The sequence below is a fragment of the Anoplopoma fimbria genome, chromosome 13, assembly GCF_027596085.1.
Source record: "Anoplopoma fimbria isolate UVic2021 breed Golden Eagle Sablefish chromosome 13, Afim_UVic_2022, whole genome shotgun sequence".
In the NCBI taxonomy this organism is placed as follows: Eukaryota; Metazoa; Chordata; class Actinopteri; order Perciformes; family Anoplopomatidae; genus Anoplopoma; species Anoplopoma fimbria.
The window spans coordinates 9,955,014-9,971,498 of NC_072461.1; the positions used below are offsets into that span (position 1 = coordinate 9,955,014).

At 39.8% G+C, this 16,485-nt stretch overlaps 1 protein-coding gene across 1 annotated transcript; it reads right to left on the bottom strand.

Moving 5' to 3' along the window:
* letm2 (leucine zipper-EF-hand containing transmembrane protein 2) lies at positions 1-15,410 on the bottom strand. The gene is made up of 11 exons (XM_054611531.1): positions 15,107-15,410; positions 14,320-14,388; positions 12,719-13,253; positions 9,979-10,122; positions 8,664-8,807; positions 7,023-7,226; positions 6,590-6,709; positions 5,518-5,637; positions 4,367-4,465; positions 3,400-3,468; positions 1-2,343 (listed from the first exon to the last, which is right to left on the bottom strand). Exons 2-11 carry the CDS (start codon positions 14,364-14,366, stop codon positions 2,287-2,289), a joined length of 1,539 nt encoding a protein of 512 aa, XP_054467506.1. The 5' UTR covers positions 14,367-14,388; positions 15,107-15,410; the 3' UTR covers positions 1-2,286.
* Between the last annotated feature and the right edge of the window lie 1,075 nt (positions 15,411-16,485).

Consider the following 16,485-nt stretch of genomic DNA (forward strand, 5'->3'; position numbering starts at 1 on the left):
AATGACTTTAATCGTGTGAATTTGTTGTTTTCCATCACACAGACTCATTTTCCCTGGTCAAGTGATGCATACATTTAATGCAGGGTAAGATGTAACTGGACAACAGTGCATTTGTTTTTAACTTAAATAAACGATACTTGGAGACAGAGGACACACCCTGATGGCATCGATATAACAAATCATGTGAGATGGCAGTAGGAAGTTTCCAGACAAAGTGTTGTTGTTGTTGTTGACACACTATGATAAAAGATGTGATGTAACAAGATGGAATATCTGTGGATGAGTTTAATCGTGGCTGCAGATGAATGCATTCTCTCCAATAGCTGGGACAGAAATTTACACACTTTTTTTTTCAGTTTCAGGGTCTCAGAGGCACAACAGAAAACTCGCAGTGGGCGGTACCAGTCATCAACTTCAGAAACTTTAAAAAAAAAATCAGTCTGAGCGGCTGCACATCAACATGAAACATCTTTCTCAACAGTTCAGTGACAGGTGATGTTGAACAGCACCCACTTTTTGTTTACAAAAATAAATGCCATTAATGCTTTATAACTCTGCTCACTTTTTGTTGTAATATGGCAGCAGAGCAAAATCCAGATATGATAAAGCAACTATTGTGAGTAATTTTATTTATTTACGCAGAGCTGATTTAAAAGGTGATTGCTTTTTCATCAGCATCAACACAGGGGGTTTTAACAAAATTATTAATTTAGATTGGGATTAATACATTCCACTAAAAGGTAAAAGTTCAACTGGGCATTTTGAACACACAGAGATGCTCAATCAAAAACTGACAATGGTACAATACAGAAAATATGTCTCTGATGAAAAATGCAAACCCAAACACAATCGCCCTTTAACCTTAGGCACATATGTAAAAACCAATAATATAAATCTTCATTAGCTTTCTTTTTTTTTGTTTAAAAAATATCCTTTCACGTATGGCATCCACTTCTGGGATGTGTCTATGGATAAATAGCAAAGAGGAAAAAATGTGTGGAAACAAGAAGCTACTCCAGCAATGTCAAATGTATAAAGAGGGATGGAAAATCTTAAGCACTGTCAAACACGCACACAACCCTGTATTTATGCAGTACACATTGATGTAGTAAACCTTCCAATTACAGCGTTCAGGGTCTTATAATGCAGTAGGATAGCTGGGCAAATAAATGCTCTGCATTTATGTCTTCTAGAGCCACAATAAAAAAACAAAACATTTATCTCATTTGTGGCTTGAGGATTTAAGCTGCTCCCCCATATTAATAATATATCTCATTGGACAACATAAAGTATTTTCTCTTTTCAGTTTAAAGAAAGCTTAGTATCATAGTGTTAAAACACAATACATATACTGTATATGCAAATAAAATCTGCACATTCCTTTGTTTTATTTTTTTTACAGATTGTCCATTCAGTGGTTTACCAGTGGAGGCGGACTGCACTTTACCACAGTCACCTCTGGCTTTTAGGAGTGACCTCTCTCTTTAATAATATACCAGTCTTCATTTGCTAAATTCAGCAGCAAGCAGCTACGCTATGTCACCCTGGTCAGAGGCTGGGGGGGACAGCTACTGATCCAAAAAGTTCAGCAACGTATCTCTGAACAAAAACAAAAAGGGTGACTTCTCTCATATCCTGAAGAGGAGCGAAAAAAGGTATCCAGATAAAAACAAAACAAAAACTTCGAGGGAGATAATCTTTGCCTTTGCACAGCAAAATGTACAGAGCCGCTGCCGCTGCGATGTAAGACAGAGACGCAAATATACAGGATATTTACAAATTTACAGGAGGAGGAGACCGTCTAGACTGTGAGGGGACTCGCCCATCAAACAGGCGACTGACCGGGCTCTGCAGTGGGCGGTTCGGGCGTCAATTCCAGGACATTAGGTCAAAATTATCGCACCATCAATGGTCTGCCAGTCCGTTGAGACGTCAGGTCGGTTTGTCCAACTCTAACGGAGACTGACAGAGAACGGAGTGCACAAATGTGAGAGCAGAGGAGATGATGGTACGAAGACGACCCTGCTGAAAGACAAAGCGGGAGAGGCAGCGGACATTCTCTGGGTGTTGACAGAGAGAGGGACTCCTAGAGGAGCCATTGTTTCTCCATCACTCTGGTCCCGAGAGACACAAGAAGGTGTTTTAAAAATAGCTGCGGTTTACTGAAATGTAGCCCATCAACAGCCCGTCATTCGGCCCCCATATCCCTGTCATCCCCCCCTGTCCTCCCCTGAGAACACAGAGCTGAGTCCGTCCTCTCTCCAGTCCAGAGTCTCCCGCTCCACTTTACACACCGTTGGCACTCATCTTGCTCTTCTGGGACACCTCTGTTGCTGCTTTAGCCTGTGGAAGAGGTTGCAGAGATGAGTACAACTGCAATATTCAGTTTTCCCGCATTGAAAACATTAAAACTCATTGGTCTTTTTAATGTCTATAGCATTTAGCTTTTAATGATTCAGCCATTAGGTAACACGAATCATGGGATATAGGGTGTGACTAAGGTCACCAGCCAGACATGAATGGTGGTAGGCACATGGTCACATGGTCACATGGTACGCATCTTAGACTGCTGATATACTAGGATTTTAAATACTGTACTGATTTATGCACAAGAGTGACCTATAATGATGAGAATATTAAACAGCAGTTGAAGAAAATTCATTATATGAATTTGTGCTACACTGACAGACCTCAGTGCCTCCATTTCTTTCGGAATGCACATCAAAGCAAACATGCATGTCTATCTGAGGACAGACTGTGTAACTTGAGACACTGAAAATGAAAGTATTTTTCTTATTTATTTGACCAACGTAGGAATGGGAGAATAGCAGCATCCCCCTGAATGATGAATGTTAGTTTAGAAATGTGTGAAATGTGTTAAGAGATGGAAACCGAGTTAAATGGATCCGACATTTAAACAGCAGTTGTATGAACACACTAACCCAGTAGCCTTAAAACAAGACAGAAAAGCAAAGTGACAGTACGAGTGTGTGAAAGAGAGAGATGCAGAAACTCTTTATGTGACTGGTTGGTATAAAAAATAATCTCTTTGAAGTGTGTGTGTGTGTGTGTGTGTGTGTGTGTGACAGTGGCAGGTCTATATTTATCAGCTATTTTTAAACCTCACACAGACTAACACTTGAGATGTTTAGTTCCAATTCAGCCAGTAGCTTTTTGTATTTGTGATTCTGTCAGATTTCTAGTCAATACTTCTATATATCTAAACTGAACAGATTCCCAACCAGTCTCTATACTCTATCCGTGTCCCACTGTGAGAGATTAGCTTGCAGGAAAGATCAAAGCCAGGAGGAACTAACTGGATTATGAAACCTGGTGTTGCATAATGTCTCACACTGGTTTCTGTGGGTTCTACAGGTCCAAGCAACAACGGGTGCTCACCTGAAGGACTTCGGCAGGAGTCAGAGGTTTGTCCGACACAATCGGAGCTTTGTCTCTCATCTCCTCCACCTACAGCAGACAGATAAAAAAAAAAAACATAAGATCGAGGGGTCCTGCAGGTTTTTAAGGCTCTTCTGTACAATCAATTCTCTACCTATGTTGCATTGTATGAACAACTCAGAGGAGCCACCTTAAGTAAATCTGCAAACTACAAAAACAGCCACTGGACAAAAACAGTGAAGATCAGTGACTTTAAGAAACTGTACATTTTTCTTTCATGTTTTGTAATTATCTCTGCCAGGAGGATCATGCGCTCGGTAGCGTGCTTGAGTTTAAAGTTTGTACCTCTGTGTCTGTCCACGGCTAGTCTCGCATTCGGCTGCAGCAAACTGCATAATATTTTGGGTAGCCAGTTATGGCTGCATGCTCAAGGACTTCTTGTAGTTGCAGTGACTCGAACTTTCCCCAAACACCTTGTGTTGCCTGTTTTATAATGCCGTTGACAGCATGATGACTCTTCAGTCACGACTCTTAACCAGCCCTGGTTGATAGGGGATGCTAGTGATAACACAGCTGTGTGCACGCCGTCTGAGGCGGCTCGCACTACGGTGTCACATGCAAGTATAAACAACGCTTTACAGGCCATTGGTGTCTAGACGGGGTTGGCCAATTCTGGGTTGTATTCACTCATCACACAATACAGCAGTGGTTGTTGCAGATACAGCAAGTGGAGATCTGCACTCTACTGAGTGCACCTTTGTAGTTCTACATGTAGCTTGTCTGAATGTATAAGTATTTGAAAATATCCCAGGACTGGACAATAGTGAGAGATACAGTTGTGCAGCTTCTACAGTACAACAAGTACATCTACTGTTTTGACAGAAATCTATTCTGCAGCGATAACCTTATTTCCTCTCTGTCATCAATACAGCTGATCTTATCTGATGCCGCTGTGTGTTTTACTGACCGGTCTGTCTTTGATGATGATAGCAGGGTCCGCCAACATGTCTGTGCTGACTGAGGTCGTGTTTGTTCCTGTATTCTCCGCTTGAGGAGGAGTAGATTTCTGCAAAAAACAACAACAAACGTGATAAGAAGACCACATCACACAAATAACTACCTGCTTTTGGTTATAGTTCGATGGCTGTATTAAAGTAATTTAAGTAGGAGATGTCTTATGTCCAGAAGTTCAAAATTAGCATATCCATCAATTTTGGATAGTTAAATAAGGGTTAATGAATAGATGTAATTTCAAGAGTTTTGTAATAGTTAAACATATTGTGGAAAATCTTTTCAGACACTGTGTGAAAGCAGAGTATTTTCATATGTCTTAACACATGGAGAAATCTCATACAAGGGTTTATGGTTAGTAATGGAGCTACAATGATTAGTCAATCAAAATAATATTAATCAGCAACTATTTCTTTAATTGATTAATTGTTTCAGTTCTTATTTGACGGCAACAAAGTCAAACATTTACTTGTTCCACTTTTCTTTGATCATATATGGTAGTATATAAAGATCATTGGATTTTGGAATGTTTGTAAGTCTAAGTAGTTTGAAGACACCTCTTCTGGGTCTGGGAAGTTTTAACAGGTGTTTTTTAGTATTGCACAAGTGCAGCGTTTGGAGCTGCTTGCAGCAACGTCAAGAACAGCTCATTGCTTGGTGACTCCAGGCTACAAAGGCCCTCTGCATGCAGACAATATAACGTCTTGCGAGATCCAAATTGCACCAAATTCATAACTGGGTCCCCAGCAATAGAACCCCCAAGTGTGAAGTAGATTGGATGGACGGTTCTTGAGATATGCAAAGAACATACACATATATGGACAGAAAGACATTTCATGCTTAATAGATAGACTTTAGGTATGACAGACTAAACAATTCATATGAATATTAGTTGCAGCCCAGGTTACAAATGAATCATTTAACACCAGAAACATAAGTAGTTATGAAACACCTGGGGCTTACCATAAGGAGAGCAAACACTGCCCGGTACCAAAAGTCAGTGGCCTGCATACTTGCCATTTAACAGCTTGAAATGTTAAGCTTTCTCTAATCTGTACATTCAAGTGAACATGCACTAATAGTTTAAGTAGGTCGTAAAGGTCGAACCTCTAGCTTGGGAACGGGCGGGATGACTGGAGGTTTTGGTTTGATGTCCGTCAGGTACATGGCTCTGGAGAGCAGCAGCAGCGACGGAGGAACGTTCTCCTTCAGGTGCAGGTCCAGCCACTAGGTAGAGATGAACATTTATTATATGGAGAACAATTACAAAACATAAAAAGATTTACTCTCTTATTATAATTCAGTTGAGGCATGAACCAAAACAGGATTTGCAACTACAACTAATGCTGTTTTTTTTTTACACCAATCGCACAGCTAATTTTCGCAGTGAGTTACTCACAGGAGTTTGACTGCCAGATAATTTGTGCTTATTCGGGTCATTTGCTCGAGACTCACTGCGAACCCAAAATAAACATATTTGCTTTAATTAATTGCAATTAAGGGATATAGAGGATCCCGAAATAACCAGATAATAATGCCAATATGTAAAAATATGTATTCAAGCTTGGTCAGGTCTGGCTGCAAGATGACAGGCAAACACCTTTTCAAAAGCTTGTTTTCTGAAGGGAGTTAGGATTGATTAGTGCTAGGCTTTGCTAACATTGTACCTTCTCTATCTACAATCAAAATAGCGTAATCTAAGCATAAATAAGGCAGCGACTAGTGGTGTTTCAGGACACTGTTGATACATGATCCGTACTGATCCCCCTCATGGTTCGGCACGTATGTGAGCCGCAGATTAATTACAGTTAAAGGTAACCATCACAGTTGGGGAATAAAGTTTTAATGACTCAAATTTCTTCTTGCCTCATTGGTATTGACTTTGTTTTTAAATTACACCTCAGTGTTTAGTGTGAACACAGCATTAGAGAATGTGAGTGTTTTTGTCTTTTCTTTTACTTTTGTAACAACGAGGCGATAGATCTGATAAATGGAGGAGAAATGAAAATCTACTCGCAACTTGTTTTTCATTGCAATCCCTTTATGACATTTGCCCTAAATCTTATAACCCTTCACCCCTCTGGAAATGTAAATCTGGGAAATCCTAAAATTGTAAAACCATTATTAAGTTTCCAATCGATGAACTGAAGCTATAAACCTAACATAGATTTTTGCTCACCTGCTGCATCTGCTGATGTAGCTGTTCGGTGGTGAGACCCAGAGACCTCATCCCCCGACTACGACACGCGGCCTGTAATTCTGACACACTCATAGCTGCCACACCCTCTGCTGCAATCATCTGTGTAAAAACGAAGAGGGAAGTTAAAAACTGTTGCACAACTTGAGAAAAAATTACATTTCAAGAGGGGCTGGAATTAATCAATCTGAACCTTTCCAGTGGTTTTAACAAAAAATTGTCATAGTTTACTACGATGTAAAATTCCATTTGCAGAGTCTTGATTCATCACTGTAAGGAAGCTGGTGCACCAATGGACACATACATTATACTACTGGTATGGCACTTCCCAGTTACATAACCTTTGTCCATTTCTTCCTCTCATGCCGACTGTCCCTTGTGCGATAAACCACAACTGCCCGGTCTTCTGTCTCACCTCATCGTCTGACTTGATGGTTCTGAGCTGCATCATCAGCTGGAAACGCAGCAAGTTGTTCGTGCCGATGGGCTGCAGCTCCAGCAGTTTACACAGAGCCACCAGCTGGGGGCGCTCCAGGTGCTCCAGCGTCAGCTCGTCCTCAAAGAGCTTCGAAAACCGGACGATGTCCTTCGTGGTTGGCTGCTCGCCTGTCCCCCGGACCTGTAGAGGACATGCAGTCATTAGAGCAAAACCAGGCAGAGCAAAACCAGGCTGAGCAAATACTGTCGGGACAAGCTGCATCAGCGGTTTCCTTATATGAAATAATGTGTTTACCTTATTTGGATAATTACGGCATCTCATGGAATGCACTATTTTATTAACGCTACATTCAAAACTTTAGGAGATGATCTGCTCCATTACCTGCAAAACTGTTTACCTCACCGGGGAGCTGATTAAACCGAAATGTATCGCTACAGGCACTGACGCTTAAAAAACGCATTGGCAAAGCGTATCGTACGTTTACGCGTATGTGGAGCAGCTGCGTCCGCAAACAGGCGATAATATGCGATTTAAAGGGGAAAAAATGGATGCAAGCAGACTTGAATCTCTTGCCATTGTTGCGCTGTTGAATTATATAGGTCATTGTCATTAAAGACCGCTAAAATCCACCTAACGTCTGCGTTAGCCATTGTCACGCTGTTGCTTCCACATCTATCAGAACAGAAAGAACGTGGAAAAGAACTTCATCTTGCTTGATTTGCTTGGCTGCCTGGGCCAAGAGTGACAATGACAAGCAATGTGTCAAGTTTTAAAGCATTTTTTCCAGCGTTTAAAAAACGAAAAAGAGAAAGATAGAAAGAGAAAGATACGATGGGAAAACAATGGTTTGCTAGCGATGCCTCTCTGTGTTATGAGGGCCTATTGCTGTTTTGATTTTTTTATTATGTAATATCCTCTATTTGGGGTGGAAATAGGCGCCTCAAGATTTTTTTCCGATTCAAAAGGGCTATGATGCGATTATGAAACAATTGATTAATCTTGATGCGTCAACATTTTAGATTTTCTATACATGATTTATTTTTTTCTCAGTGATTATATGCTATTTTTAAAACACAGCATATTGTAAGGATTCATAATTAAAGAAAAAAGCTGCATTAACCTGCATTACCTTGTATTAATTCAATATACAACAAATACTTAAACTGCAGGGTTACATTTCCCAGCATTGCCAAGAGAAACAATAAAATAAATAAAATTTGTGCCTGTAGCAGCAGGTTGGATTGTATCAATATTCAGCTGCTCAAGCTTAACCGCCCTCACCAAAGCTCTGATAGTATTTAGCCTAGTTAAGAACGTTAACAAGACTCCAGTGTTTTACGTCCGATGCGTTCAGGGGCAGCCGTGATGAAAAGACGTCCCCTAGTCACAGAATCGTTAGAGGCCATCTTTTTCCTAACCCCTATGCTCTATGCATCTTACATTCCTGATAAAAATCGCTACTATGGTCCAGTTTGTTGTTGACACTTATCACTTTTTAAACACTTAATAAGATTAATTCCAAGCAGCCTTAAAGAGAAAAACAGACTCCTCTAATCAGTGGGACTTGACTTCCATCGAAGCACAAGATGTTGAGTGTTATCTTTGCTGCTAGTTTACCTTCTGAACGTATGTGGAGAAGCGCTGCGTCTCGTCATCTGTTTGAGCTTTTGCTTTATTCCTTCGAGCCATCTCAGCGATAGTCTCTTGGAGGAACTTGGCCAGCTCCAGCTTCGCTGCCAGACCTTTTTTCTGCTTCTCCTCCTGCATGAAGAGGGAGGGTGAGACAGGTTAGTTTTAAACAAATTATACTTCATTTACAGCTGTCATTTGATTGACACAGTCGGCACTGACTGGTTTCTCCACTTCCCAACAGTTTTGATCACATTTCAAGTTCTAGAAAAAAATGTATTGGGGGTAGTTGGATTAATAAGAAATTCAGTCATTGGCTCGGTAGTCTAGGACAAAAAGCTGACTTTACAAACAATTTTGATTTAATTCTGTTTTGTGTTGCAGGTTGTCTGTCCAGGCCTTTACTTCTTTGCGTCCTTATGATGTGATCCAGATTATTATTAACCCTGTTTTTAAAAGCACCTTTTTTTGTTGCATACTTTTAACTTCTTATTTTCACTTTGACTTAAAAGAGCAATATTTCTCATAATAATAGAGGGGCTGGTGCCCCAAAACAGGTTTTTACAATTCAAATCAAGGTATTCTCTATCTGAAACTGTTTGATCATTACAGCATTTGCTTCCATTTCAAAAAACATGGAAAATATATCTTTAAAAATACTACCCAAATCATAATATGGTACTTTAACCAACATAGTTTTGATTATATCATAGATCATTAATTCGTCTCTCGCAACTCTGACCCTTTTCTGCTGTTTTTTTCTTTTTATGTTCATTCACATTTTCAGAGGCCGGACACGTCTGTGCTGTCCAGTAGCACAAGAGCATTTCTGTGAATCACTGAACCGTGCTCCAGAACCACCAGGGAACATCTGAGTTGACAGGCCAAGAACAGAAACCTGCTGCTTTTCTTTTACAGTCGAGTAGAAGTCAACAAAAGGAATGTGGTATTGTTATAATTACAGGAACAATAGAGCGATCTGATAGGGCTTTTTTAAAGGATACAGTCAGCATACACATGTATTTCATGTTAGAGCTCCTAAAACAAAGGAAGATTAGATAAAGTCTGCTGCCTGCGTAGCCTACGGCTCTTAGTTCAGCAGACATATATGAGTAGTTATATTATTAAAATGAACCTTGCGGCGTGGTCAGGCAGGCGGCATGGTGTGTGTGTGTGTGTGTGTGTGTGTGTGTGTGTGTGTGTGTGTGTGTGTGTGTGTGTGTGTGTGTGTGTGTGTGTGTGTGTGTGTGTGTGTGTGTGTGTGTGTGTGTGTGTGTGTGTGTGTGTGTGTGAGAGAACATGCCTTTTTGGACTCTGTCTCGAAGGTGGAGGGCAACATCTCCGGGAAGAGCTTGAGGAAGACGGGAAGAAGTAACTCCATGAAAGGAACGATGATGAACACGGTGAAGGGCACCAGGCGGAACAGGTCAGCGCAGGTCCGCAACAGCTGTAAACAAAGAGACAAACAATGTTTAACGTGGGAAAATGTGGACTTTGGAGGGGTTTGCATGTTAAGATCCATTACATATGCGCCGAGGCTCTGCCAGTCTTTAAATAGCCGAAATATAGTTTTACCACTGTGCACAACTTGGGGGTCCATATATTGCGTTTCTATTTTCATATCGTACGATCGTGGTTACTCGAGAGGGGGGGTGGGGACGTCGTAGTCAAGTGTCAAAGAACTTATTGTAACGTATCTAATGCGTTTCTAAAGTGCAAATATTTTTTATTCTAAAAATAACAGTCCAAGTCCTAGTCTTATATTTATTTTCATTAAATCATTAATCTTTTGTTCAGTATTTTTTTTTTATTATTGATGTTGGAATATAATTTGGATTAAAGATTGACACATGACGTTGCATTGAAATAATCAAACATTTAAGCTTTTTGCAAGCAGTACAGTTAGTTACATGAATAAACATTCATAAAAGAGCGTGAACATTTTACTTGAAATATTTAAACATAAATAAATGTATTATTTAATAGCAATATCTCCTGTATTCAAACAGCGTCCCCCTTTTAATAGTGACAGCATCATATTCAGTTTAACATTATCATTAATTTCACAACCCAAATTCTATTCATAACTTTAACTACTCTTATGGAGCGCAGAGCAAAGTTTTGGTGAGCAGCTTATGGAAAAGACCGCAAAATGGTTTGTAATTAAGGTTTTTAAAATGTAATCGTCACCCGTGCTGATTAAGTGGACTCAGCGGGCACACATGCCGCATTTTCTAAGGATTACTTTAATAACATCTTCATTCTGATAAAATGTTGATGAAATCGCTTACTACTATTGATAGGAAATACAAATTGGCGATCATCTCTTCAACCACCGATATACGATCGGATCGCTAATTTGCAAAAGCCAAATATTGTGTACACCAATCAGCAACTCGTAAAGTAAAAGTATGTCCTTTTCCAATAATCTACTTGTGATTTAGCTACATGGAGCTTATCTGAAATGTGCATAGATTCAGATTCAGGTTCAGGGAGGAGCTCATAATATGAAGAGAGAACTTCTCAGAAGAGCCAATTCCAGAAGGTATTAACAATGCTTGTTACGGTTTCTCAGCTGACCACATCATGTGATCCGCTGTTTCATAATACCACCTGTAACTGACTGACTTCACATTTCAGTAGACATACGAGGAATATTAAGAATTTCTAAATTGCCGACATTTGAACGGCTCAGTGTTGTGATCCAGTTAACAGCCCAGATTAAAAAAAATACTTAATTTTCAATAAATGATCAGATGATATGAACTGATCACAGACCTGATCAGTATGAGTGTGTAAGTCCACCAATAAGTGACGAGGAGTAGCAAAGATGTTTGAGGAATTAAAAAAAAAAAGAATTGTCTGTTAAATAGTTTATCCACCAAAGAGCACTGACAAGTTTTTTTTTTTTACTGTTTAGCATCCCGCTCAGTACAAACCTTTTGAATTTGATAATTCATTAAAATTCAAGGATTCTTTAAAAAAAAATATAGCATTTATGTAAAACAATGAATACTGGCTTATATCAGTTTAGACTCGCAAAATATTCATATCTGCCTATTATCGAGAGAAAAAATAAAAACAATGCTCAAGAGCAAAATACAATGGCAACTGACCATCATTTTCATTAATTATTCTGATTATTGTTTTTATTGGTAATTTGATTTGTGAAATGTGAAAAAAGAAAATATTCAATATTATGTTAATATCTGCCAGAAAATTCATTTTTTTTATGCCAAATAATTTATGATTTTGTAATGTGAATGTGTAGGGTTAAATATTACAAACACAATTTATTTGTAAAACGACTGTCAAACAGTTGTTAACAAGACACAGCAGACTATACAAACCAACACTAGAACTGAATGTCTCTCACAGCAGGATTTAGTGTAACAGATTAAACCTATTTCCAGTTTATAAAGGAGTTGTAATAGTGTATTAAGTATTGTGGAATTAAATATACTATTAAAACTCTGTGAATGATCCTTTACAGGAGCGTCTGTCTCACCACTGCACCACAAGACTGCATACCTGCTGTAGCTCACACGCATTGCAACTTTGGGAACATACTGTACACATAACTTATTGACCTGTGAAGGCGTGATCCATTCAAATGAAACCTAAGGCCATAAAATATACCTCTCGCTTATAACAACCCAGAGGAAGAACCAGGACGACTACGTACTTCTGTCTTTTGGTCAATATAAAAAAGAAACCAGACAGTTGTAAAGGAAACCAGAAAGACCTGCTGCTGTGACCAGAGGGCAACAGAGGAGGATCAGTGCAGAAGGCAAGAAAAACAACAGAGATTGAACTTTGGACACAAATGTGGGAAAATGGCTGAATAATAACATCTCTAGTGTGTGGATCCTAAAGATCTCCAGGAGCTCAGTAACTTTCCGGTACATTACCAATAAAAAAGGTTTGGTTTACCTGATGTGACTTTGTTTTAATTAAATGTATTTAAGTAAATGATGATTTAAGAGCTCCACTTTTGAGTAAAACATCCTTAATTTCTGATGAGTTGATGAAGTTTCTCTTACCCGTCTCCTCTCTCTGCGTGTGAGCAGTTGCCCATGAAGCAGCCTCCATACCATCCTGCCTGCGATCGTGATATCGATGCCTAGCAACCGGAAGCCGTTGTAGTAGTGCTTGAACTCATCCACAATCTTCTGATACAGAGCCTTTATCACGGCCGCCCTCTCCTGCACTGGAGGGACGGCGGCCGTTGTGGTGGTGGTGCTGGCGGATGTCGGAGTGGGAACCGCCGGAGGTTGGGACTGGGGTACGGCGTTCTTTTTAGCTCCCGGGGAAGCATCCTGGGCGGCGGCTGGTGAAGTTTTAGTTTCCTCCTGCTTTATTTCTTGGAGCCAAACACCTGAGCTGTGCAGGGAGCGGGCGAGCAGGGCCGAGTTGTGGCCACAGCCGACGGCGTGGCCTCGGTAACAGTGTGGGGAGCCGTAGCGGGAGTGCCTGAGCGTGAGCGAGGACGAGACCTGGCGAGGAGCGTCTAGGTGGAGATAGGCTTTGGAAGACAGAGGGGAGCAGCTGTGCCTCTTGGATAACAAATATGATCCCCTGTTGACAGCAACACGAAAGACTGATTAGTTATTACATAACAATGTGCACTTTACAGAGTAACGACAGAATATAATAGAGTTCAAACACGTGTTTACAATACACAACTCCAATTTTGAAAATTAACTAAATCAGTTAATTGAGCTGTAACAATTACTCGATGACAAATACTTTAATTGTCAACTTTTTTAATGGTTAATTGTTTACATAATTTGAGTCTTCTTCTTCCCTTCCTCTCTGGCACATTGCTACCTTTCTTGGAGCTTTACTACCACCTATAGATCAGTGGAATAAGGTGAAATGCGTCCCTGTACATGAGCAAAATACAAACATAACAGTGAGCCACTTATAACGAATGGCTTCACGCAATACCACAGGTCAAAAGCTCCCCATGGAAACCTTTAATAGGACGCAAATATAGATGGAAATCATGTATTGACAGATGCGGGAACTGTTTCTGTAAACTCAGTTACAATTAAAATGAACCAAGGATAAAAACAACCACATAGGAATGGCTGATCAAATACCCATCAATTCAATGTTGTTGATGTAACGGTGGCCCTATTATTCTAGAGATATTAAAAGCACAGCTAACTTGCTAAACATGTTAAGTCTTTGACAGTTGACAAATTGGCCTATCTGCCCCTGCTTTATATTGCCATGTTGCCCCACCCTGATCTACAACTGAAATGGGTAACAATCTGATAACTAAAGTTGCAGGGGTCATGAGAGTTTTGGGTAGTGAGAGTGAGGACAAAACTGGCCTATCAGCTGCCAGTTTCTGATCTTGCGTCACCAGTAGAAACCAGAGCAGTTGTGTTTACCTCGTGTGTGTCATGAGAGACATCCTCTTCAGCAGACATTAGGTAAACAAAGACAGCTTTTGACTCTCCCTGAGACACAGCAGGGAGCGTGCAAGAGCTTGTTATTGGTCATTGAACTTCATGAAGAGAACCAGTCCCGCGTTGTGTTGTTTAGTTTGTGGGACTTAGCCTGCTTTGCGTTACTAAAGTTCTTGTTTTACTAACTTGCATGATATAAATGTAGACATGTGCTGCTGACTTACCTTGATCTTGTGACTGCAAGGAGCACCTGGTGACTAAAGACTGCCATTGCAGAGACAGATTACAGTATTCTGTTAAAGCACACATGGAGACAGACGGGGGGGGGAGAGAGAGAGGGGGGGGGAGAGAGAGAGAGTAATGTTAGGTGTCTGGTTACAATTCACCCCAATGGTAAATGGAAAAGTACAAAAAGCAGAACAGGTACAACATCTGTTAGATCAGACACATACATACATACATACATACATACATACATACATACATACATACATACATACATCCACACTGTGCTAGATAGCCTGCTGTGAATGTTATAATATGACAGAGCTAACGTTATGTAACAGCTCAGCAGAGGCACCGCTGCTTTACTGACATCAACCGGACAACGTGAAGCCCCTCGGCTTAACTTAGCGTTAAAACTCTTAATAATAATAATAATAATAATAATAATAATAATAATAATAATAATAATAGTACACACGTGGGAGTGACCTCACATAAGCTACAGACCTCTCGCACTTCTTAACGTCAGCTGCATATGCTGCGCTCAGTCGACGCTAACAACATGCTAAACTCTTTGACAATGTGCCACTACACGTATCTAAGGTCACTGTTGTATCAGCAACGTGTCACATCCCACATAAATACAGTATCAGATCCACGTTAGCATCATGCTAGCGGAGTCCCCATTAACGCTAGCTGGGTCACCGCAGCTATGCTAGCATGCTAGCTCGCTGCTGACTGAGCTAGCTGGTGAAATGGCAGCCGGCGGATGACGAGTCCACTCACCTCCAGCGTCAATGACGGAGCGATGGCTGCCGCTGCTGACTGGGCGTTGTGAGGCTTCTCGGTGAGACGTGAATAATGATAATCCATCCACAACAGTCGGCCGAGGCAGACGGGCGAGACAAAGGTAACGGCTGGTGAGCTAATAACCCCATTTACGGGGGTTTAAACGCCTGAAGTCGTCGTGTTTGGGCTCCTCGTCGTCCGCTACTGTGCAGCGGCTCTGAAAGGTCGCCTGTACACGCGTGAGTGTTGTGTGCGCTCCCACCGAAGATCGTCTATGTCCCGCAGGATGCGTTACTCTGTGGGTAATACCCATAACGACGTCCCAGCTGTTATGTTGCCTCGCAGCGTCTTAAAACCGGAAAACATTATTGGAATTTTAAAAATGTGAGATTTTATTTAACGAAAGTTATGGGTATATGGCAAAATCATTGAATTTTAAAGGACACACCTCTATTGATTGTTGTTGAAAAGTGCCATAAATAAATACTAGGAGGTACATAAACTAGAATAAGAATTAAATAAAAATAGAACCTATAAAAAAGCATTTGGAGACAAAACATGGTAAAGTGAGTCAATGTCAATGTAATCAGTGACTGTATGAATATAATAGAATCAATGTTACATATGGTTGTTTAATATGGTACATTATGATATAGTATAGGTAGAGACATAGTATAATGTGTAGTAATATAGAAGTATAGTATTCCATAATATATAGTATAGTACAACAATATAACATAGTAGTGTAAGATATACCACAATATAATGTGCAGTATAGTACATTCAATATGACATAGTATAATACCAAGAATAGTATGGTGAGTACCAAGAATAGTATGGTGGGATATATATATATATATATATATATATATATATATATATATATATATATATATATATATATATATATGCTTATAACAGATGACTTGTACTAATAAGTGGCAACGCTACTCAGACAGCTAAAGTAACGCTAAACCCTTTTACTGCTCTTTAAATTTTGATATTTATACCGGTTGTGTTTTACTCAAAAATTAGTTTCTGAATAAATTTGAAGCAAAAAAATAGGCAGTTTACACTCTAGCCAGAAATCCTATGGTTTTGAAATGCTTTTTGCTTTGAGGAAAATTTGCTGAGCATTACTCAAATGTAAATCATCCTTGTCAACCAGCAACCATTTGGCCCAGAAAATATTTTCCTTTGGGCAAATATAAATATAACTAAGGATGCAACAGAAAGGGTTTAAAGCCTCAAAATAAACTAGCATGTGGGTTTTGAGTTTCTTTATTTTTGTCAAACTACTGTTTGTATATTTTTAAGGCGCTTTTATACATCATATTAGTACTATCATATAACAAGCTATAGTAGAAATGCATTCT